Below are 24,817 nucleotides of genomic sequence, written 5' to 3'. Positions count from 1 at the left end.
ATAATGCTCTCAGGGTCTATCCATGTTGTCCCAAATGGCAAGATTTCCTTCTTTCTCATGGCTGGATATTATTCTATTTTCTGTGTATACCACATCTTCTTTATCCATTCACCCCTTGACAGACACTTAGGTTGTTACCATATCTCGGCTATTGTGAATAATGCTGTAATAAACATGCAAGTACAGGTATCTTTTTGATATCTTGCTTACATTTTCTTTGGAGGTGTACCAAGGAGTGGGATTGCTGGATCATATAGTAGTTTTATTTTTAATTTTTTGAGGGATCTTCATACTGTTTTCCTGGTGGCTGAAGCAATTTATATTTCCACCAGCAGTGCACAGGCCTTTCTTTTTCTCCACATCTAACACTTGTTCTCTCTTGTCTTTTTGATGGCAGCCATTCTGACCGGTGTGAGGTGCTATCTGATCTTGGTTTTGATTTGCATTTCCCTGATGATTAATGATGCTGAGCATCTTTTCATGTACCTGTTGTCCAGTTGTATGTCTTCTTTGGAAAATATCAATTCAGTTCTTCTGCCCATTTTTTAATTGGACTGTTTACTTTTTGTTATTGAGTTGTATGACTTAGTTATATATTTTGGATAATAACCACTTATCTGATATATTGTTTGCATGTATTTTCTCCCATTACATAGGTTGTATTTTATTTTGTTGTTATTTCTTTTGCTGTGGGGAAGCTTTTTTGTTTGATGTAGTCCCACTTGTTCATTTTTGTTGCTGTTGCTTTTGGTGTCATATGCAAAATATCATTGCCAAGACCAATGTCACAGAAATTTTTCCCTATGTTTTCTTCTAGGAGTTTTATAATTTCAGGTATTATGTTTAAGTTTTTAATCTATTTCAAGTTAAGTTTGTGAGTGGTGTAAGATTGGGGTACAATTTCATTTTACTGCATATGGTTATCCAGTTATCCCAGCACAATTTATTGAATAGAGTATACTTTCCTTATTGAGTATTCTTGGCTCCCTTGGCAAATATTTTTTGACTGTATATGTGGGGGTTTATTTCTGGGCTCTCTATTCTATACTATTGGTCTATGTGTCTATTTTTATGCCAGTATCATACTCTTTTGATTACTATAGTTTTGTAGTATAGTTTGAAATTGGGAAGTGTGATGCCTTCAGCTTTGTCCTTCTTTCTCAGGATTCCTCTGTGTTTGGTCTTTTGCGGTTTCATACAAATTTCATGATTTTTTTCTACTTCTGTGAAAAATGCAATTAGAATTTTTATAAGGATTGCGTTGAATCTATAAATGACTTGGGTAGTATGGATATTTTAACAATGTTAATTCTTCTGATACATGAACTTGGAGTATATTTCCAATTGTATCTTCTTCAATTTCTTTGATTTCATCAAGGTCTTGTAGTTTCACTTTCTTGGTTAAATTAATTCCTAAGTATCAATATTTTATTGTTTTTGATGATACTGTAAATGGGATTGTTTCACTTATTTCTTTTTCAGATGTTTTATTGTTAATGTATAGAAATGCAACTGATTTCTGAATGTTGATTTTATATCATACAATCTTACTGAATTCATTGCTTAGTTCAGTTTTTTGGTTGAGTCTTTAAGATTTTTTTGTACATAGGATGATATCATCTTCAAATAGAGATAATTTTACTTTTTCCTTTTCAATTTGGATCTATTTCTTTACTTGCTTGATCTAGATAGGACTTCCAGTACTGTGTTGAATAAGAATGGCAAGAATGGGTACCCTTGACTTGTTCCTGATCCTAGTTGAAACACTTTCCACCTTTAACCATTGAATGTGATGTCAGTTATGGTTCTGTCATGTATGGCCTTTATTAAGTTGAGATATGTTCCTCTATACCCAATTTATTGATGATTTTTTTTATCATGAGAAGATGTTGTTTCTTGTCAAGTTCTCTTTTCTGCTTCTATTGAGATTATCATGTGATTTTGATCTTTTATTCTGTTAATGTGGTGTATTGCATTTATTGATTTTTATATGTTGAACCATCTTTGCATCCCAGTGATAAATCCCACTTGATCATGGCATATGATCCTAATGTGCCATTGAACTTGGTTTGCTAATATTTGGTTGAGAATTATTTTTTTTTTTTTTCTTTTTGTGGTATGCGGGCCTCTCACTGTTGTGGCCTCTCCCGTTGCGGAGCACAGGCTCCGGACGCGCAGGCCCAGCGGCCATAGCTCACGGGCCCAGCCGCTCCGCGGCATATGGGATCCTCCCAGACCGGGGCACGAACCCGTATCCCCTGCATCGGCAGGCGGACTCTCAACCACTGCGCCACCAGGGAGGCCCTGGTTGAGAATTTTTGCATCTATATTCACCAGGGATATTGGTTGGTAGTTGTTTTTTTTTTTTTTTTTCTTGTAGTGTCCTTATCTGGCTTTAGTGTGAGGGTAATGTTGGCCTCCTAAAATAAGTTTGGGAATTCTCCTTCCCCTTTAATTTTTTGGATGAATTTGAGAAGGATTGATATTAATTCTTTAAATGTTTGGTAGAATTTACCAGTAAAACCATCTGGTCCTGGGTCTGTCTTTGTTGTGAAGTTTATAATTTTGATTTAATTTTCCAACTCATTATTGGTTCAGATTTCCCATTCCTTCATGATTCAGTCTTGGTAAGATATTTATTTCTAGGAATTCATCAATTACTTCTATGTATTTCTTTGCTATCATTTGTAATGTCTCTTCTTTTATTTCTGATTTTATGTATTTGAGTCTTCTCTCTTTTTTCCTTGGTTAGCCTAGCTAAAGGTTTTATAAATTTTATCTTTTCAAAAATCCACCTCTTAGTTTGTCAATCTTTTCTCTTGTTTTTCTGGTCTTTATTTCATTTATTTACACTCTGTTCTATGTGTTCCTTCCTACTGGTAACTTTGGGCTTAATTTGTTCTTTTTCTAGTTCCTTGCAGTTAAAGTTAGGTTATTTGAGAACTCTTTTTTCCCTTAATATATGCATTTATCACTATATACTTCTCTTTAAGAACTGCTTCTGCAGTACTTTATAGGTTTTGGTACATTGTGTCTCTATTTTCATTTATTTCAATATATTTTTACTTCCCTTTTGATTTTTTTCTTTGATACTTTGGTTACTCATGAGTGTGTTGTTTTGTTTCCACATGTTTGTAAATTACCCAGGTTTCCCCTTGTTGATTTCTAATTTCATACCATTGGGGTATGAAAAAAAGATACTTGGTACCTTGGTATCTTTAAATATGCCAATACTTGTGTTGTAGCTTGTGATCGAGATGTTTTGTGATCTATCCTGGAGAATGTTCCATGTGCACTTGAGAAGAATGCCTATTCTGCTGCTCTTGGATAGAATGTTCTCTATATGTCTGTTAGGTCCATTTAGTTAAAAGTATGATTTAAATCCAACCTTTCCATATTAATTTTCCATGTGTATGATCTATCCATTGCTGAAAGTGGGATATTGAAGCCCCCTACTATTTTTGCGTTACTCTCTATTTCTCCCATCAGATCTGTTAGAATTTACTTAATATATTTAGGTGTTTTTGATGTAGGGTGCATATATATAATTGTTATATTTTCTTGATGAGTCCACTCCTTTCTCATTATATAATGACCCTCTTTGTCTCCCATGATAGTTTCTGTCCTAAAGTCTATTTTATCTGATATAAGAATGGATGCCCCTAACCTTTTTTGGTTTGTATTTGCATGGAACATATTTTGCCATCCCTTTAGTTTCAGTTCATATGTGTCCTTAGAGCTGAAGTGAGTCTCTTGTGGGCAACATATTGTTGGGTGTTTTGTTTTTTTTTTTAATTCATCCAGCCACTCTGGCCTTTTGATTGGAGATTTCAATCCATTTATTTAGAGTAATCTTTGATATGTAAGGACTTACTAATAACCATCTTATTAATTACATTATGGCTGTTATGTATTTCCACTCTTCTTTTTTCCCTCTTGCTGCCTACTTAAATGGATGGTGATTTTCCCTATGACATGCTCTGATTCCCTTCTCTTTACCTTTTGTGAATTATGATAGGTTTTTATTTTGTAGTTACCATGCAGGTCACGTAAAACATATAACAGTCTGTTTTATGCTAATAGCAAATTAACTTCAGTTGCATACAAAACTCTACCCTTTAATTCCCCCCTTTTATGTTTTTAACATGACAATTTACCTATTTTTATATTGTGTATTCGTTAACAAATTATAGTAGCTATAGTTATTTTTAATGGTCTTTTCCTTTAGTCTTTATAGTGTAGTTAAGTGGCTAACATACCATCTTATTATAGAATTAGAATTTTATTACTGACTATATATTTCCCTTACTAATGTGTTGTCTGTTTTTATATGTTTTCATGTTACTAATTATCATCCTTTCATTTCATCTTGAAGAACACCTTTCAACATTTCTTATAAGGTGAGTCTAGTGATGGTGAACTACTTCAGCTTTGTTTGACTGGGAAAGTCTTTATTTCCAAAGTTCAGTGTTGCTATCTACAATATAACTCAATAGACTTTCCTAAAACACTTTAATTCGATGATGAATTATTACCTATCTGAATTCACGCCTTCTTCCCCTCCTCCTCTTCCTCTCCTTCGCTTTTATCCCTCCTCCTCCTCCTCTTCTTCTTTATTTTTGTGGCCTTAAACATATGAATTCCCTTTTGTCCTGTGAATTTATTTATTTTATTGCTTATTGGTATCTCTTTTCATTCCAAAAAAGGTGATGCCTTCCTGAGCCAAATTAACTCATATAAAAGGATGAATATAAAAAAAGCAAAAATGTTAAATTAATGCATTTAATTCACAGCAAATATTTGTTTTATTTCATTTATAATATCTAGATTATTTTCAATTCAAACATTTCATTTTGGTAATTATCATCTGAATAGTAATTCCTGACTTTGAATTAACTTTATTTTGGTAATCATAATTTGAACTAAAAAAGCTCTCACATCTCATAAAGTTACTTTGGTGAACATTTGCCCCTGTTTTCATATGTTACATGAGTAGGAGAATGTCATTTCTTTTTGGAGCTTTAGTTCAGCCACAGTTTGTTCCCATCACCATTCTTAATTGTATCTGTGGGCCACTGTCCCTAATGTACCAAGAAGTTTCTCCATTCCACAGGTCTCTCATTGCAAGTTTAAATTGCTTTGGGAACTGGGGAACAATTAAAACTGTTGCATAACAAATATTTGTTCTTCCACATCTGTGGGATCTGGCATTGTTTGTTGAATTTGACCTTAATTCATAATGCTGACATAAGTACGAAAAAGGAAGTAATGGGTTCTTTTAGGAGGTGGAAATAATTTATCTGTGTAATGGTAAGTGTTGAATATCGTGAAACTGTACCTTTTCAATCTATAGTTAAAGCTATTATTCAGTATTAATTTGTAATGTGAATAACCTGATGCAATATAGGTATCAATTTATTATCACCAAAATACATCTGAGAATCATTATAATTATTATTATTTCATTATTATTTGTACAATGTCTGTTAATCCTTAAAGTAATTTCCATATGGTATCACATTATTTCTTTAAAATCTCCCTGCAAGGAAAGTAAGGCAAGTATCTTTATCACTATCTTACAAATTAGAAGACTGAGGCTATAAATTAGAAGCATAGAACCTCAAACGAAAGACTTTGATTCTAGTCTGAGATACTTTTCCACTACGCTAAAGCTGTGTCAATAAATGTTAGATGATCCTCTGTACTTATAATGCATAAACTGGTAATTATTTGTATAAGATGGCAGCTTGTTAATACTAACTGAAAGATATTTTAAAAAATTAAAGCCTGCTACAGATGAACAAATGTGACATATTAAAGTTTTCCTGATAATTAATCCACAAATGCTGCACAGGGAAAATGCTTCAGAGTTTAGAAAATAAGCCTTCACCTATTCAGTCAGAACCCATCTATTATGTGCTACCGCTGTATTAGGCTTAGGTGTAGAGGGATGAGCAAGACAGGCAAGCTCCTTCCCCCATGTCTCTTGTTACCTCACAGTATAACAACATAAACAGTTTAAAGCGCTGGGAACAGAAGTAAACCAAAGGTAGCAAGACAAGCCTGGGTCAAGGTGGGTTTGACTTAGTGAGGGGATTCCTGCCTAGGAGGGAAAGGCTTGGAGCAGACGGCAAGGAGAAGCAATTCAGGTAGCCTCAGATGCATTGTCATTGCAGTTGTCTGGAAGAGGAAGCCAACAGGCTCTGTAGTCCTGGACCCAAAGGGCCTGGCTAGAACATCTTCATGTGTCCTGGTAAATCTTGCTGTCTTCTTCCATTTGCACTACTGACTGGTCTGATCAAGGGTGCTTATGTCCCTTATCCAGTACATCCTCTGACCAATTTCTGAGCCCTCTTGGGGAGAATTTTTATTTGTCATAGGAAGTAGTGTAGAGTAAGTATTGAATCATTGCCTCCTTTCTCTGGGCACTGTTGAATGAATGTAGTCTTTGTGACCCTTACTTCTCTAAGGTTCTCACTAATCATTCCCTGCTGTTGACACATGATTTCTATACAAATTTTAATGTTACCAGTTAGGCAGGGTAGTAATGTAAAGACAATGGACTTTGGATACTTCCTCTTCCTGTTATTAGTCATGTGACACCAGCCAAGTGAGCTAATTTCAAGCCTAAAATATGGCACATAAGATCCTGAAGTAAGATTAGGCAACAAAAATGAAGATTTCTCCTCCCTCTTTTCTTCTTTAAAGAAAGTTCTGGTCTTAAGATGAATAAATAAAAATTTACAATCTCATTTGGGCTAAAGTTTTCACCTCCAAAATTGTGATTTTATATTCCCTTATTGTCTTTCTCTTCAAAGTTGTGATATTTCTCTTGTGTATTCTTAATTAAATTATTCCTGTAGTGCGAATCCCTCCTTTGAGCTGGACTTTAGACTCTAAGTAATATCTGCTCTACAGTAATTTCCCCAAACTAAGTGGCAGAGTGGGGGAAAATTGGCTGTAATGAAATTCTTAACACTGTTAGCCCACGTGAGGGCTAAACTTGTGATTTTGACCAATGTCAAATGTGGTGGTGATTATGGAAAGGTCAGTTTTCACATACAATCAGTAATGTGACAAACCCATTAATCTAAATATCTTAATTCCTTGTATTATGTTTCTGCTAAAAATCTCATAAAATCCTATAGTGTGATGTCAAATTTGGCGGGTACTAACATCACAGGATCCAAGCGTTCAACCCACGTTCTGTGCTTTCTAATGATAGACTCCTTCCCCACCAAAAGACGTGCCAACATAGCACAGAGAGATCAGCTCGGTGCTTTGTGATGACCTAGAGGGGTGGGATAGGGAGGATGGGAGGGAGGCTCCAGAGGGAGGGGATATGGGGACATGGCGTGTGCATATGGCTGATTTGCTTTGTTGTACAACCGAAACTAACACAATATTGTGAAGCAATTATATTCCAACAAAGATCTATTTAAAAAAAAAAAAAAAGACGTGCCAAATTCTCTGACTTCAGAGCCTCTCTGTGCACCTGCCATACTTTCCTTCTGAGATGCGCTTGCCACCACTCCACCACGGAAACTCCCTTGTCCGAAAAGGAGGTGCTGCCAATCCATTTACTCCTAACTTTTGCTCACCTTCTCACTTTTTGAATACTCCCCTTCTTTTCTTCCAAACTTGTCTAATTCTTTCCCTGCTTCCAGATCCAGCCCATTTCTGAAACTCTTCCTGAATTCTCCCTGGTGTGATTTATTTCTCATAAACTTTTTTCCTTATGGGAAAATCTATAAATTTTACTCAAGCTACATAATGTCATTATATTTATAATATATTTTATGTGTACTTTTCCTATATCCCTAAGTGAATTGTGAGCTCTGTAGTGGGAGGCACTTTATTCTTTTATTTACCCTTACTGTGCTTGGAATATGACTGGGTTCCAGATAGGCTGTCAGTAATATTCAAAAGCTATTGTAGTAGTCTGGCACACATTTAACCTGCTTTAAAAAATGCTTCCAATAATATTTTTTCCTTAAGACTATTTAACTCTTTCAATAATATTTTTTTCTTAAGAGTATATGAGTATTGAATTTTCTCTAAAACACAAAAGGAATATGTTCTTGTCATTTTCCAGTTTGGTATGCCAATCCACATAATAAGGCAAAAGAAAAATCCATTTGTATCAGAAATATCCGGATAATCTGCCAGCTCAGTGTAGATTAAAGACTTGCTACTCAAATGCTTTCAAGACCTGTTGCGTAAGTATAACCCTGGGCTGTTACGAGAAATGAAGGCTCTCAGGAGCTGCCCCCAAAACCAAAACAGAATCTAAAGCTTTTCAAGATACCCAGGTGATTCATGTGTACATAAAAATTAGTGACGCTGTGAACTACACTTGATCTGAGCTTTGAGCTCTACTTCACTGTTTACTATGAGGTTAACCTTGGAAAAATCTCATGTTTTAATATTTGAAAAAATGGGAGTAATATAGACAATGATTGTATTTTGTTAACCATAAAGTAGTAGTACATATACACATGTGTATACCTATTTATATAAAATATTTAAACCTTCCTGCTGTTTTCTTAGGTTGACTTAAGTGAGTAAATTATGAAGATACACTCTGAAGCCACAGAATAAAAATAAGAGACTATGTAATACTGTCCAAAGACTGTGTGTGACATTCATGTGGATCTGATCTATGCAATGGTCTTGTCACAGGAACAGTCACACAAGATACTAAGAGGAGCTGGAATGAGATCAACAACTATCTACATTTAAACAGATGTTAAATTTCAGATTATGCTATTCAATTTATTATTATTAATATCTATTAAAAAATTAAAGTGCCTGGGCCTCCCTGGTGGCGCAGTGGTTGAGAGTCCGCCTGCCGATGCAGGGGATACGGGTTCGTGCCCCGGTCTGGGAGGATCCCATATGCCGCGGAGCGGCTGGGCCCGTGAGCCATGGCCGCTGAGCCTGCGCATCCGGAGGCTGTGCTCCGCAACGGGAGAGGCCACAACAGTGAGAGGCCCGCGTACCACAAAAAAAAAAAAAAAAAAAAAAAAAAAAAAAAAAAAATTAAAGTGCCTAATATAGAGTATGCAGTGTCAGGCGTAGAAAGAAATATGCACCAAAAACATCAAAGTTGCTGTGAAGTTTTGACCGTCATGAATTGCAGAATCATATTTCCAGTCCTTGTTGAGTAGTCTCTCGCCATCTCCACTGCTTACTTTCTGGGGCAGATGAAGTCAGGCTTATAGTTGCTAATTAGTCAGGAGTTTTAGAAACCTCAACCAAGGAACAAGCCTTCAACAGCGGGAAAGGTTACTTCTGTATGTTTGCTTGATCATAGGTAGATCTTCACATATTGGCAATGGGCATAGGTACTGCCATCCTTCCCAGTTTTATTGTATTCTAGTCATACACATTGTTGAAGATAGCTGGATGTCAGGGTTTCAAGCAAACACTCCTTATAATACATTCTTAAAAAATCAGTTGTTCAGGTAATATGTAACATGTAACATTTGTTTCTTGGCAGTGAATATATTTTATATTAGATCTTCCTTTGACATACTGAAAGTGGATGACATGGATAAAATTAACCAGACATTTGTGCTAGAATTTCTTCTTCTGGGTCTTTCTGGATACCCAAAGATTGAGATAGTTGACTTTGTTCTAATTCTAATTATGTATCTAGTGATTCTAATTGGCAATGGTGTTCTGATAATAGCCAGCATCTTCGATTCCCATCCTCACACCCCAATGTACTTCTTCCTGGGAAACCTCTCTTTTCTGGATAAGCTTAATCTCAAAGAAAAGGAACATTTCCTTCTCTGGATGTGCAGTGCAGATGTTCTTAGGATTTGCAATGGGGTCAACAGAATGTTGCTCCTTGGCATGATGGCTTTTGACTGCTACGTGGCCGTCTGTAACCCTCTGAGATACCCCGTCATCATGAGCAAGGTGGTGTATGTACTGATGGCTTCTGTGTCATGGCTGTCCGGTGGAATCAACTCAGTTGTGCAAACATCTCTTGCCATGTGATTGCCTTTCTGTGAGAATAATGTTATCAATCATTTCCCATGTGAAATATTAGCTGTTCTCAAGCTTGCTTGTGCTGATATATCCCTCAGTATTATCACCATGATAATATCAAATATGGCATTTCTAATTCTTCCACTGCTGCTCATTTTTATCTCCTACATGTTCAGCCTCTACACCACCTTGAGAATGAATTCAGCCACAGGAAGACGCAAGGCTTTTTCTACCTGTTCAGCATATCTGACTGTAGTAATTATATTTTATGATACCATCTTCTTTATGTATGCCAAACCCACGTCTCAAGAACTGCCTGGAGAAAACAAGTTGCAAACTTCTGACAAGCTCATTTCCCTGTTTTACGGTGTAGTGACACCTATGCTAAATCCTATGATCTATAGCTTGAGGAATAAGGATGTAAAAGCACCTGTAAAATACTTGCTAAATTGAAAACCTATCCAATAAGTATTTCAGAAATTGCAGATCTTTGTGTAATAGGCACAAAGATGGACTTATAGCTAAATCAGTAGGAAGCTTTGAGGAAACCATGGTTAAGGAGAGATGTTTTTATTTTTCCCTTCACTAACCTTACTCAACTAGAATTACTGAGAACTGTAGTTTGCTATAAACTCAGCTTCCAGTGTTTTCAGATCTCACAAGTACAATGAATTTCATTAAAGTCTCATCCCAGGTGGTATCTGAAATGAGTGTTTCTGGTGTACTGTACAGAAATGTAGTAGAAAACATTACACATAACTTGGGAGAGTGGCAAGAGTACCAAATCTTCAGTTCCACAAACTACCTAAATGACATTGGATAGTCTATTCTTTGTAAATCATAGACTTGTAATAAGGAAAGAGAGAAAACCAGGTACCAGTGTTATTATAATTTCAATAAGTTGGAGAAAGCACCTAGCATAGCACCAACTTCATAGTGTCCTAAAATTTCAGAATTAAAGCTGGCTCCAAATTGAGGTCTAAAAGTTACTACTGAGTAGTACCTCTTTTACCCCAAGCTAATATTTATGAGAGCTAGATATCTCCCTCTAAAGGTCACTCTGTTAATATAAGTCACACCCTCCTTGCCCCTCCCCCCATATCTACATAAAGAGAAGTTTGGGCCAGGGGAAGAAATAATCAAGGGAGTGTTCTGCCTTATGTAGAGTGTACAGTGCTTGGTGGGAGGTGTTGCACTACAGTCCCTGGGGAAGAATGGGAACGTTTTTTGTTCTAATCCAAGCCAAGTGAGATGGTGCTGCAAAAGAGCTCTTAAGGTTTCGGGTGCTTGCAAAGAAAGAGAGTCTGGCTTCTGGCTTGACTGGCTTGATGAGTGGAGACCTGCTGAGCTCTTGAGGCTGCAGACCAGAAGAGGAGTTAGTGTAGAGGAGGAAGGAAGGTGGGTATTCTAAACCAAAAAATAAACAAAAACATTTCAAATCTGCTTGAGATGTTCTTACAGGCTCAGAAGGAGTGATAAAATCCATGACTGGGGAAATTAAATCAGTTCTTGTCATTCTCTAACGAGTTGAAACTCCTTAGTAAATCTATTTTTTTTTCTTTTTCTGTAGAGTCCTTGTCTAGAAGGCCAGTGCCTAGCATAGGGTGTCTTTGGGCCACACCATCCAGCTTCCCCATGGTCTCTTAGCTCATTTTGATAGCTGGGTTTTGATGTTATTTTCCTACCCAGTCTTCCTTTTTCCTACTTGTTTTAGACCATATCTCCTATTCAGAGGCTTCATTCTTTGCCAGTCTACTTCCTTCAGGTTGACCCAGGTTTCTGCCTAGATGATCTGGTCACTAAATTCTGCTCTTCTGCCACTGTCCCACCAGAATGAGTGCTGTCACTGCAAAAAACCTCCAGATGCTGTTCTCTCTCCTCTGGGTTGGATCACATTGGTCTTGCTTTTGGTTCAGAAAGGCATGTACCCGACTCTGTGGCTGACAGCTTTTGAACTTCTAGTGCTTCTCCTCTACCCTCTCACTAGAGGCCCTGCATTTGTATCTGATCCATGTTTAGTTCTCTTTAACTTTTGTTCTATGACAATGTTTTAGGCATATAAAAATATTATTTATATTGTTTTAACCAACTCCTTAGCACCTTAATTTTTAATTTTTTCCCGCAATACCAAGAGTGTCAACATCTAATATGCAGGCTTATATCAAGTTGAACTCTTCACCTGCTAAAATATTCCATAGATATATAAAAGTGGGTGCTATAGGGCTTTGATATAAACAAGCGTACTCATGTTAATCAATGATCAGAAAATTGACAGATTTGATAATAAATGTCTTTCCCTGGAAAAATCAGGAAATCTCCAATAGATTATTAGGTGTATTATTTTCTTATTAATAAATAAATTTTAATTAAAAATATCAAAAAGTATAAAAAATTGTCACTATAGTCATCTCCTAAAGCTACCATTTAAAATATTTCTTCTAGTTACTAGGAGTCATACATTCAACATGTTTGTATTTTGATTTATCACTTAATATGCTATGAACCCTTGAGGTTAAAGGGTTTTTTTGTGTGTGTGTGTACAACACCTATGGTTTCAGAGGATAAATTTTAAGAAGTGAAGTTAATAGAGAAGGTGGTATGAACATTTTCAATTTCTAGCTAAATTACCCTCTACCCACCCTTAATACCATCATAGGAGTTTTCCCAAATATGTTTACAGCTCTATTTACAAACATACATACATACATTTATATCTCTATTTATCTATATATACACACACACTTATGTATTTTTTCTTTAAAACCTACTTTTAGAAATACTTATTTTCAAATACTTAACAGAAGAGCAAGAGTAATTTAACAAAGTTCCATATACCATTCACATGGTTTAAAAAAATACCAACACATGGGCAGCCTTCTTTCATCATTATGTATCTTCCTCATCCAGGTTTTTTTTTTTTCCCCCTGCGGTACGCGGGCCTCTCACTGCTGTGGCCTCTCCCGTTGCGGAGCACAGGCTCCGGATGCGAAGGCTCAGCAGCCATGGCTTACGGGCCCAGCCGCTCCGTGGCATGTGGGATCTTCCCGGACCGGGACACGGACCTGCGTCCCCTGCATCGGCAGGCGGACTCTCAACCACTGTGCCACCAGGGAAGCCCTCATCCAGATTATTTTGAAACAAATCCTAGGCATAATTACATCAGTTTATCTATCTATAAATATATATATCTAGTATATATTTATAGATATATACATGTAATGTGTAGACATACACTAAGTGACAAAAATCCAAGTTCCACTATTCGCATGGTAGTCTACAAGAATGCACCTCCTGGAGCGCATAAACTGTAAGATAAATGATGCTCTCTCCAGTTTAGCAATAGGACGGTGCTGGTGATGACTGTAAGCCACTAAAAGGGCACATGAGCCATGTAAAATACATTATTTCTCGACCCAGTGGATTGTTGCCATGAGATAATACAGGCTGTATACTACCTGACTTTATAAATTTCAAGGGAGCCCAGTTTTTAAAATTAAACACTGCAGCACTTACCCAGGGTTGGACATTTTACAGAACACGCGAGGATTCAGTGTACACTCATGTAAGGCTAATGCTTCCTATAACAGTATAGGCTATGGTCCCGCAGGAGGAAGGAATTTCAGGCCAAAAAGGAGAGTTCTGAAACTTCAGTTGTACCTGCTAGGCCAATTTTGAGGAACTGTCTCTTAGAATGTTTCAGTTAATGTTGGTTTATATACCCAACATATTGCCATTAACTGCTTATTGAGTTTGAGTACATATTTTGAACCCAAAATGTTTATTTCTCCAGGATGCTATCATATAGATAGTAGTAATCTCCAAATAGCTATAGCATGCCAAAGAGCTTCCCATAGGCTCACTTTATGTCAGCAAACACTTTCCCTTCTTTCCACCTTTCATTAATTTTTACCCAGATTATCCTCTTTGGGGTAGAACTGTTCGCTTCAGCAAGAGGACTGATCCATAAAGCTAGCAGCAATTTAAACATGGTCAATGATTTCCCCCTTTATCTTGTGTATTATATAGAACAGGGTTGGATAAATACAAGCATATTGGCTTGCCTCATTAACCAGGTAAGAGAGGAACAGAACCTACTAATCCCATTTTTAAAAAGGGTAAATAAAGAATGATCTGTATTATTTTAGCAGTGTGGGCAGTAGTACCTAGATGTATTGTCATGGTATCATGTTCAGCAACTGATCCATGTCCCATTAAAACAGGATCAGGCAAAGAAAAAGAAAAATTTTAAAACTATAGAAGTTTCTATAAAACGCCTGTATCATTCCCACAATTTTCCCTCCAACACATCTCAACAATATGGCCAATAGTGATCTTCCTTTAAGTCCACATATATCATGTTTTAACACACATTGATTCAGCCTTGAAAACCATCTTTTTAGTCTCCTATCACCCTCCAGTTTTGTAAAAGCAGGGTTTAAATTATCCATTTCAATTTTCATTAGTCCACATTTTGTGGATGGGGATGTAGATGATGTCTAATGGTCTGTAACTTGTTGGATTTAACTTTGACTTCCTTAATTAGATGACCAACATCCAAATTCCTCTTGCTGTAGGCCTTAAGTAGTGGTTGAGGTATTTGCATCATTTGCCAGGTATGCAAATCCAAGAACAAACAAGAAGAAAATGTGTGTCTCTCTTAGTCAAGACTCATTGTTATTTACCCAGAAGGAAGGGTAATGAGCCAATGTAATCCACTTGCAACTGAGACTAAAAGTAACCTTTTCTGCTGACAAACATAAAAATTGTTAGGTACATATCCAGCTCCCGAGGGAATCAATGAGATGCATATTTTTTGCACACATGACTGCATTGCTTGAATGCCTCCCTGCCCTCTTATCTCCTGTTCCCCAAAAGGCCTCTTCCAAAAAGAGAATAAAGGCTTCCATTTCTAGACCTTTTATGAATTTGTAAGGAAAATTCATATCTATGTCTGTGTGATAGACATAGATATGCCCTGCTTTGATTATCCCTAAAGTCCATAAAGTGTCCCGTAACATACAACCCCATATAGGAGAGCTTTATCTTCCAGTCATGTAAGGCCTATATTTTTCAGACCATATTGCTAATCCATTAGCTTCTGTCTGAAAATAGGTAAAAATTCATATTATGTCATTGTCACTATCTGGGTCCTCTGATGAATAAGGAAGACTTTTTAATTCTTCCTAATTAAATACTAACAGTGACTTTGGAATATTATTTCATCACTTTTACCTCAGTTTACTCATTCATAGAAAGGGAAGTCTTACTAAACAATATTGTACAGAGTTTTCCAGCTCTAAACTTCTGTGATCTTATTAAAAAACCCTAACATATTTCCACTTGAATTTAATGTACACATAGTATGGTTTGTGGTGTGAGGGTGTGTGAGTGGAGAGTTGTGTGTGTTTGTGTCTGTACACATGCATAAATACTGCTCTTTTTTTCTTAAGTAAATTTTTATTGCTCAGAATCCAAATACTTTATTAAATTTTTTTCAGCTTTATTGAAATATCGACAAGTAAAAATGTATATATCTATTTAGGTTGTACAGTATGATTTTTATGGTGTATAACATGAAGAGTTAATATATGTATACATTGTGAAATGATTACCACAGTCAAGCAAATTTAAACATCCACCACCTCACATAGTTACTTTTTGTGTGTATGTGGTGAGAACACTTAAGATCTACTCTCTTAGAAAAGTTCAAGTATACAATAGAGTATTCCTAACTGTAATCAGCATTCTGTAAAAGATCCCCATAACTTATTTACTTAATACCTGAAAGTTTGTACCCTTCGACCAACATCTCCCTATTTACCCCACTGCCCAAACTTTGGCAACCAACATTCTACTCCCTGATCTTATCAGTTCTTTTTTTTTTTTTAGATTCCTATCAGTTCTATTTTTTTTTTTTTTAAGATTCCACATGCAGGTGAAATCATACAGTGTTTGTCTTTCTGTGACTGATTTATTTCACTTAGCATAATGTCTCCAGATTCATCCATGCTATCATAAATGGCACGATTTCCTTCTTTTATATGGATGCATAATATTGCATTGTTTATGTGTTTTTATATATACATATGTATATATGTACATATATATCATATTTCTTCATCCATTCATCAATCAATAGACACTTAGATTGTTTTCCATATCTTTCCAATGGTGAATAATGCTGTAATGAATATGGGAGTGCAGATATCTCTTCAAAATACTGATTTTATTTCCTTTGGGTAAATACCCAGAAGTGGGATTGCCAAATCATGAGGTAGTCCTAATTTTAATTTTTTGAGGAACATACGTATCATTTACCTTAATGGCTGTACCAATTTACATTCCTACTAGCAGTGTACAAGGGTTCCCTTTTCTCCACATCCTCTCCAACACTTGTTATCACTTGTCTTTTTGGTAATAGCATTATAACAGATATGAGGAGCTATTGTGGTTTTGATTTGTATTTCCCTGATGATTAGTCATGTTGAGCACCTTTTCATGTACTTGTTGGCCACTTGCATATCTTCCTTGGAATAATGTCTATTCAGTTCCTTTTCCCATTTTTTAAGTTAATTTTTTTTGCTATTCAGTTGTATGCATTTCTTATATATTTTAGATATTAACCCCTTACCAGATATATGGCTTGAAAGTATATTCTCCCTTTCCATAGGTTGCCTTTTCATTTTATTGATAGTTTTCTTTGCTCTGAAGAGATTTTTAATTTGATTTAGTCCCATTTATTTATTTTTTGCTTTTGTTGCTTGTGCTTTTGGTTCACATACAAGAACTCATTGCAAAGACCATTGTCAAAAGATTTTTTCCTAAGTTTTCCTTTAGGAGTTTTATGGTTTCAGATCTTAAATATAAGTCTCTAATCCATTTCAAGTTATTTTTTATGTATGGGGTTATTATTTGCATGTGGATATCCAGTTTTCCCAACACCATTTATTGAAGAGACTATCCTTTCCTCAAGCAGTATTCTTGTTGTCCTTGTCAAATATTAGTTGACTGTATATACTTGGGTTTATTTCTGGACTTATTCTGTTTTGTTGTCTGTGTGTCTGTTTTTATGCCAGTACAATACTGTTTTGATTACTAAAGCTTTGTTATATAGTTTGAAATCAGGAAGTGTGATGCCTCCAGCTTTGTTCTTCCTTCTCAAGATTGCTTTGGCTACTCAGGGTCCTTTGAGGTTTCTATGAATTTTGGATTGATTTTTCTGTTCCTGTGAGAAAACCATTGGAACTTTTATAGAGGTTACATTGAATTTGTAGATTGCTGTGGGTAGTATGGACATTTTTAACAATATTAATTCTTCCAATCCATGAATATGGGATATTTTCCCATTTATTTTTCCAACTCCTTTCATCAATGTCTCATAGTTTCCAGGGTACAGATCTTTCACCTCCTTGGTTAAATTTATTCCAAAGTATTTTATTGTTTTTGATGCTATTATAAATGAGACTATACTCTTAATTTCTGTTTCTGATAGTTCCCTGTAAGTGTACAGATATTCAATTGATTTTTCCTGAAACATGGCTGAATTAATATATTAATTATAACAGCTTTTGGTGGAGTCTTTAGGGTTTTCTATATATAAGAACATGTTACCTGCAAGCAGGGATAATTTAACTTCTTCCTCTCCCCTGGAGAAGAAGCATTTTGTTTCTTTTTCTTGCCTGATTGCTCTGGCTAGGACTTCTGGTACTATGTTGATACAAGTGACAAGAGTGGGCACCCTTGTCTTATTCCTGATCTTAGAGGAAAAGCTTTTAGTTTTTCATTGTTGAGTATAATGTTAGCTATGGGTTTATCATATATCCCTTTATTACATTGAGTTTCCTTCTTTTTATACCTCATAATTGAGAAATTTTTTAATCATGAAAGGGTACTGAATTTTTCAAATGTTTTTTATGCATCTGTTAAGTTGACAGTAGAGTTTTTATCCTTCATTCTGTTAATGTGGAGTTTTACATTTATTGATTTGTGTGTGTTGAACCATCCTTGCATCCCAGGGATAAATCCCACTTGATCATGGTGCATGAGCCTTTTAATGTGCCGTTGAATTCAGTTTGCTAATATTTTGTTGAGGACTTTTGCATCTATATTCATCAAGGGTATTGGTCTGTAATTTTCTTATAGTGTCCTTATCCAGCTTTGGTATCAGGGTCATGCTATCCTTTTAAAATGAGCTTGGAAATGTTTCCTCTTCTTCAATTTTTCGGAAGAGTTTGAGAGGGACTGGCATTAATTATTTTTTAAAATTTTGGTAGAATTCACTACTGAAGCCATCTGGTCTAGAGTCTTCTTTGTTGGGAGGTTTTTGTTTATTGCTTTACTCTCCCTACTCATTGTTGGTCTGTTCAGATTAACTTACCACAATCAAATACAGAAATTTTACACTTTACCCTCCCTTCCCCCACTTTATGTAATTGATGTCAGGTTTTACTTGTTTCTATTAGCAAATTTCTGTGGTATTACTTATTCTTACTAGTTCTGTCTTTTAATTTATATACTAGTATTAAAAGTGATTTACATGCCACCATTATAGTATACAATAATCTTTGTTAGTATTTATATTTATCTTTAGCAGTGAGAGTTATATTTCATATACTTTTATGTCTCTGGGTGGTTGTAATTGCCTCCAGGACCTTTGTCAATATTTCTGGTGCTAGGTCAAGGGTTAGCTTCATTGTTTGAAGACAGCTGGCCTATTATAAGATGCATGAATGCATGTAGTGCTCTGTAGGTCCTTGGGGGTCTCCCATTATATCACTGGGCTAGTCCCTGGATGGGGGACCGCTCCCAGACCATAGCTGTGAGAAGTGGAAGCCAGTTTATAGTGCCCTTTCAACATCTGCAGTTGGATCAATGTCAAGTGCCTACCTCCAGAGACACAGACATATGTGTCCCTTGGCAGGTACCTGGGTGAGCAGGAATACTCTTTGATTATGACTGTGAAGCATTGGAGCTGGGTTACAGGACTGCTTCAAGACCTGTAGTCAGACTGAGGTTGGCAGGTACCTCCAGGAGCTCAGATGAGCATGTCTTCAGGCAGGTTCCTGGGTGGGCAGGGAGTTCCCAGCTGGAACAGAATTATAGGGCTGGTTAAGGATCTGCAGTCAGACGGAAGTGGGAGGGCTTGCAGTGGGGTACAAATGGGCATGCCTCCTACCTGGTCCCTGGATGTCCAAGACTACTGTCCAAGAGCATCTGGAGTCAGGTCATGGGTCACCTAAGGGTCCACAGCCGGGATTAAGGTGGGCGAGCCCTGTTACCTGGGGCTTGGAGTGGTGTGATTCCTTCTGGGTCTCTTGGCAGATGGTGCTAGTGGCTAGTTCAAGACCAAATAAGGCTGTAGCCAAGTCCAAAAGGGCACAGGGCTGTTTCTGGGTCAGTAGCTGGCACCACAGTCTGCCAGCAGCAAGTCTCCTACTTGAGCATGGGCCTGCCTTCTAAAAACAATCCTCCAGAATCCAAATATTTTACAGTGAAATGTAACATCTATTGGAAAGTTAAAGTCAGAATCTAAGTGTTGATATCTATAATGTAGCTTAACAGACTTTCTGAAACACTTTAATACAACAATGTGCTATCTGTGTATCTGAATTTGTGCCCCAAACTATCCATTCAGGACTTTTAAATCTTCTTTCTGGCCTCGAACATATGAATTCACTTTTATCCTATAAATTTATTTATTTTATTTCTTACCTGTCTGTCTTTTCCTTTCAAAAAAGGTTGGTATTAATATCCTGTATGAAATTAGCTTATCTAAAAGAATGAAGATAAGTTAAAAAAATTAAATGACAATGCAATTAATTCACAGAAAATGTCTATTTTATTTCATTCATAATATCTAGATCATTTTTAAGTCTAGCATTTCATTTTGGTAATTATCATTTCAATTAAGAACTTACTTTGAATTAACTTCACTTTGTAAATATATTTAAACTAAAAAGGTCTCACATTTCATAAAGTTAGTTTGGTGAACATTTGCCCCTGTTTCCAAAAGTTGCATGGGTGGGAGAATGTTATTTCATTTTTGAGCTTTAGTTCAGTCACATTATATTCCCAACACCACTCTTAATTGTGTATGTGGGACACTGTCCCTGATGCATAAAAAGTTTTTCCATTCCACAGATCTCTCATTCCAACTTTAAATTGCTTTGGGAACGGGGGAACAATTACAACTGTTGCATAACAAATATTTACTCCTTCACATCTATGGAATCTGACATTGTTGAACCTGACCTTAATTCAGAATGCTGGCATAAATACTAAGAAGAAATTAACAGGTTCTTCTAGGAGGTGGAAATAATTTATCAGTATAATGTAAGCCTTGAATATCATGACACTATACCTTTTCATTCCATAATTAAAACTATTATTAAATATGGATTTAAAATATGAACAGCATGAGGCAGTGTAGTTACTAATTTTTTATTACCAAATACAGCTGTGATTTGTTATTCAGCATACTTTGGGAGTTTATTAGAAATGCAGAGTCCCAGGGCCTGCACCAGACTTAGTAAAAGAAAATCTACATTTTAACAAGATACCCAGGAAATTTATATACATATGAAGAATTTGAAAGACTGAAATAATTGATTCTTCATAAATCCACCAAGGCCAAAAATTCTGGGTAGTTCTTGGTGGGAAAACGTGGTATAATAACTTTTGGTGTTGTAGCCCAAAGAGCTCTAGACTTCATTGGCAAAGATCTGAGCTTCAAGCTCCTCTGTTTACTTACAGGCTGGATTACTTTGGCCATATTCTGTCTTTCACATTTGAAAAAAAAATAGAGATAATGAGAAGATTAATTTTTTTTGTAAAGTATAAAGTGCTACACACACATACACAGATATATATTTAAGCATTATTACTGTTTTCCCAGGTTCACTTAAATAAATAAATTACGAAGAATAACTTTGAAGCCACAGAATAAAGCAAAAGAAGAGAGACTATTTTTCTTCAAAGATCTCCACTGTATACTTGCAGAGTTAGTTTACACACTGGTCTTGTAATGGGAAAGACTACGAGATCAACAACTAACTAGACCTTTGAACAAATGTTAAATTGCTGTGTATGTGGTTCAGTTTACTATGATAAAATGTCTGCCTATAAAAATACGCAATTTAACAGACTGGATGGAGATCCAGGGTGTCAGGCAGACAAACAAAAATGCATAAAATCAAACTTGCTTTAAAATTTTCAAAATTTCTGTTAAACACTGAATCAAAATTCCAGTCCTTGTTGAGTTGTCTTTTGCCTTCCCCACCACTCTGTCACTGAGCCTGACTAAATGAAGTCAGGTTTGTCATCTGAAATATTCTAAGGCTTTTAAAAAACTCAACTTAGGGTGTCTTCAACAGTGGGGAAGGTTGCTTCTGAATTTGCTTCTGATCCTAGGTAGAACTTCAAACATTAGACACAGGGCATTGAAGTCTCAATTTCCCAGTATCATTGTATTCTAGGCGCAGACATTCTTGAAGATAACTGAATGACAGAGCTTCAAAGAAAACATTCTTTCTGTTTCACTCTAGAATAATGCCTATCCAAGAAATTTGTTACATTTGTTGTTATTTGGCAGTGAAAATGTTTTATGTTGGTATTCCTTTGACATCCTGAAAGCTGGGACATGGATAGAATAAATAAGACATGTGTGAAAGAGTTCATTCTTCTGGGACTCTCTGGTTACCCCGAACTTGAAATTATTTTCTTTGCTCTAATTCTAGTTATGTACCTACTGATTCTAATTGGCAATCATGTTCTGATCATAGCAAGCATCTTTGATTCCCATCTTCACACTCTCATGTACTTCTTCCTGTGCAACCTCTCTTTTCTGGATATCTGCTATACATCCTCCTCTGTTCCCTCAACTTTGGTGAGCTTAATCTCAAAGAAAAGGAATATTTTCTTCTCTGGATGTGCAGTGCAAATATTCTTAGGATTTGCAATGGGGTCAGCAGAGTGTTTCTTCCTTGGCATGATGGCTTTTGACTGCTATGTGGCCATCTGTAACCCTCTGAGATACCCCATCATCATGAGCAAGGTGGTGTATGTACTGTTGGCTTCTGTGTCATGGCTGTCTGGCAGAATCAACTCAATTGTGCAAACATCTCTTGCCATGAGATTGCCTTTCTGTGGTAATAATATTATCAGTCATTTCTTATGTGAGATACTGGCTGTTCTCAAGCTAGCTTATGCTGATATATCCCTCAGTGTTGTTACCCTAGCAGTGTCAAATATGGCTTTCCTGGTTCTTCCCCTGCTGGCCATTTATTTTCTCCTATATGTTCATCCTCTACACCATCTTCAGAATGAACTCAGCCACAGGGAGACTCAAGGCCTTTTCCACCTGTTCAGTGCATTTGACGGTGGTAATTATGTTTTATGGTACCATCTTCTTTATGTATGCCAAATCCAAGTGTCAAGACTTCCTTGGACAAGACAATTTGCAAGCTAGAGAAGGACTTGTTTCCATGTTTTATGGGGTAGTGACCCCAATGCTAAATCCTATAATCTATAGCTTGAGAAACAAGGATGTAAAAGCTGCTGTGAAATATTTGCTGAGTCAGAAATCTGTTAACCAATAAGACCAAAGGGAGATGTGGGTGTTTAGTGTATAAAGACTAGACATGGCATCATTGGGCAATCATGGACAACCTTCATGGACAAAGCAAAGTTATATATAGAGATTTTTTTTTTTTTTCGGTATGCGGGCCTCTCACTGTTGTGGCCTCTCCCGTTGCGGAGCACAGCCTCCGGACGCGTAGGCTCAGCGGCCATGGCTCATGGGCCCAGCCTCTCCGCGGCATGTGGGATCCTCCCAGACCGGGGCAGGAACCCGTGTCCCCTGCATCGGCAGGCGGACTCTCAACCACTGCGCCACCAGGGAAGCCCCGAGATTTTTATTCTTTGTTTCCACTATCTCAGCTTAGCTACAATCCCTGAGAACAGTAGTCTGCTACAGACTCAGATTCCAATAGATTCTGATCCATATTTCACAAAGGCAGTCACTTTAGAATCTTATCCCTGGTGATATCTGAAATGAGTGGTTTTTGGTGTACTGTCTGGCAACACAGTGGAAAATATCACACATACTCTTCAGAAATAGTGAGGCAGGAGTATAAATTCTGTTCCATCACAAACCACTTAATACTGGGAAAGTTATTCACTTTTTCTAAAATGTAGTTCTCTTATTTGAAAAAAGAGAGCAATTAAACACTGCTCTCAGTGTTACTGTAAAGATTGAGTAAGTTGTACAAAACACTGGGCATAGTGCCAATTCATAGTAATTCCCTTTGTAGAGGATGTTGTTTGACTTTTTCTGTTGACCCAGAATTTAAGTATTGAAGTGGAGACTCCAAATTGAAGATAAATGACACCAAGTAGTGAGTTTTATTTTTTAAACTACCAATTGTTAGAGTCAGGCATCTCTCCCTTGTTTTCCTACTGGTATCAACCACCACTCTTCCTTGCCTCCTCTCCCCACATATCTATATAAAGTAAACATCAAGAAGGGGGAAGGTAGAATCAAAGGAGATTTATACATCATGGGAAGTGCTCAAGGAATGGTGGGAAGTGTTTCACTACTGTTCCTATGAAAGAGTGGGAAGACTGTTCTTATCCAAGACAAGTAAGGTAGTGCTGCAAAACCTGTTGAGGTTTTGGGTGCCTACAAAGAAGAACTGACATCTGGCTTGATGAATGGAGGCTTGCTGAGCTTTTTCTCTCTAGGCTGTGGACTAGCAGAAGAGCTGCTCTAGAAGAGGGCTGGGGGGTGGGTGTCTTAGGGCTGAAAATAACCAGAAAGTTTTTAGTTTGCCTGAAATATTTCTTTTGACTCTGAAAATCTGAAATTTGTGACTGGGAAGAGAAATTCATTTCATTTTATACTCCAGTGAGTTGAAACTCCTCAGTAAACCTATTATAGGCTTTTTGGATGGTTGGGTTTTTTTTTTTCACTTTGTGTAGATTATTTTTCCATGGCTGAGCACAGCATATAATTGGTCCATATCACCAGCCATTGTGACAGCTGATTTCAGCCTTATGGTACTACCTAAATTTTCTCTTCCCTATTGGTTTTGGAGCCATAGTATGACCCCAGACCTCCTACCTGAGGACTGTACTCCCTGCCAATCTACATCCTTGGGTAAATCCATGTTTTTGATTTATGTGATCTGGTCACTAAAATCCTGCTACCTGTCTTCTGTCTCACCTGGGTTGGAGTGTTGTCACTGCAGCAAACCTCTAACTGTGCATCCTCCCCTCTGGCTTGTATCACAGTGGGTGCTGCTTTTGGTTCTATGTAGACAGGCATGTACCAAAACCTTTAGGTGAGGCTTTTTAACTTCTCCCTACTCCACTGGGATGAGCCCTACATTTCAGTCTGATCCAAGTTTGATTCTTTTCAAACTTTGACCTGTGCTACCAAGGTTTTAACACATGTCTGTATGTTCATGGTTCTACTTCTATTGTCCCAGCCAATTCATTAACACCTTAATTTTTCCCCCCACAAAGCAAAGGGTGCTAGCATCTCATATGCATGCTTACATCAAACTGAATGCTTTATTTACAAAAATTGATTAAAATTATTCTTTCCATTGCTATATAAAAAGTTGGCGCTATGTTGCTTCAATTTTGACAAGTTCTGCTCATGTTGATGAATGCCCAGAAAATTAACAGTTTTAAAACTAATCTGCCCTCCCAAGAAATTGAGAAATCTCAAAAAGATTGTTACATGTATTATTTTATGATAAATAATAGATATTTTAGAAATTCAAAAAACTGTGGAAGACTATAAAGAAGAAAATAT

The 24,817-nt window shown here is 36.7% G+C and overlaps 2 protein-coding genes and 1 pseudogene across 3 annotated transcripts in view; 2 read left to right on the top strand and 1 right to left on the bottom strand.

Moving 5' to 3' along the window:
* Nucleotides 1-24,817, bottom strand: part of LOC309806720 (olfactory receptor 13F1-like) — a 74,218-nt pseudogene that overhangs the window by 30,746 nt on the left and 18,655 nt on the right. The window lies entirely within an intron of this gene.
* LOC309791577 (olfactory receptor 13C3-like) lies at nucleotides 9,108-10,452 on the top strand (the record flags this gene model as incomplete). Its single annotated transcript, XM_082600444.1, is given in 4 exon segments — nucleotides 9,108-9,761; nucleotides 9,763-9,848; nucleotides 9,851-10,005; nucleotides 10,009-10,452. Coding segments are annotated over 4 exon segments (894 nt in total). The 5' UTR covers nucleotides 9,108-9,552.
* On the top strand, nucleotides 21,638-22,595 carry LOC309791510 (olfactory receptor 13C4-like; the record flags this gene model as incomplete). The annotated part of the gene is given in 2 exon segments (XM_082600316.1): nucleotides 21,638-22,282; nucleotides 22,284-22,595. Coding segments are annotated over 2 exon segments (957 nt in total).

The sequence above is a fragment of the Mesoplodon mirus genome (genome assembly GCF_964341445.2).
Source record: "Mesoplodon mirus genome assembly, chromosome: 1".
Lineage (NCBI taxonomy): Eukaryota > Metazoa > Chordata > Mammalia > Artiodactyla > Ziphiidae > Mesoplodon > Mesoplodon mirus.
This window is presented reverse-complemented; position numbering and strand designations above follow the sequence as displayed.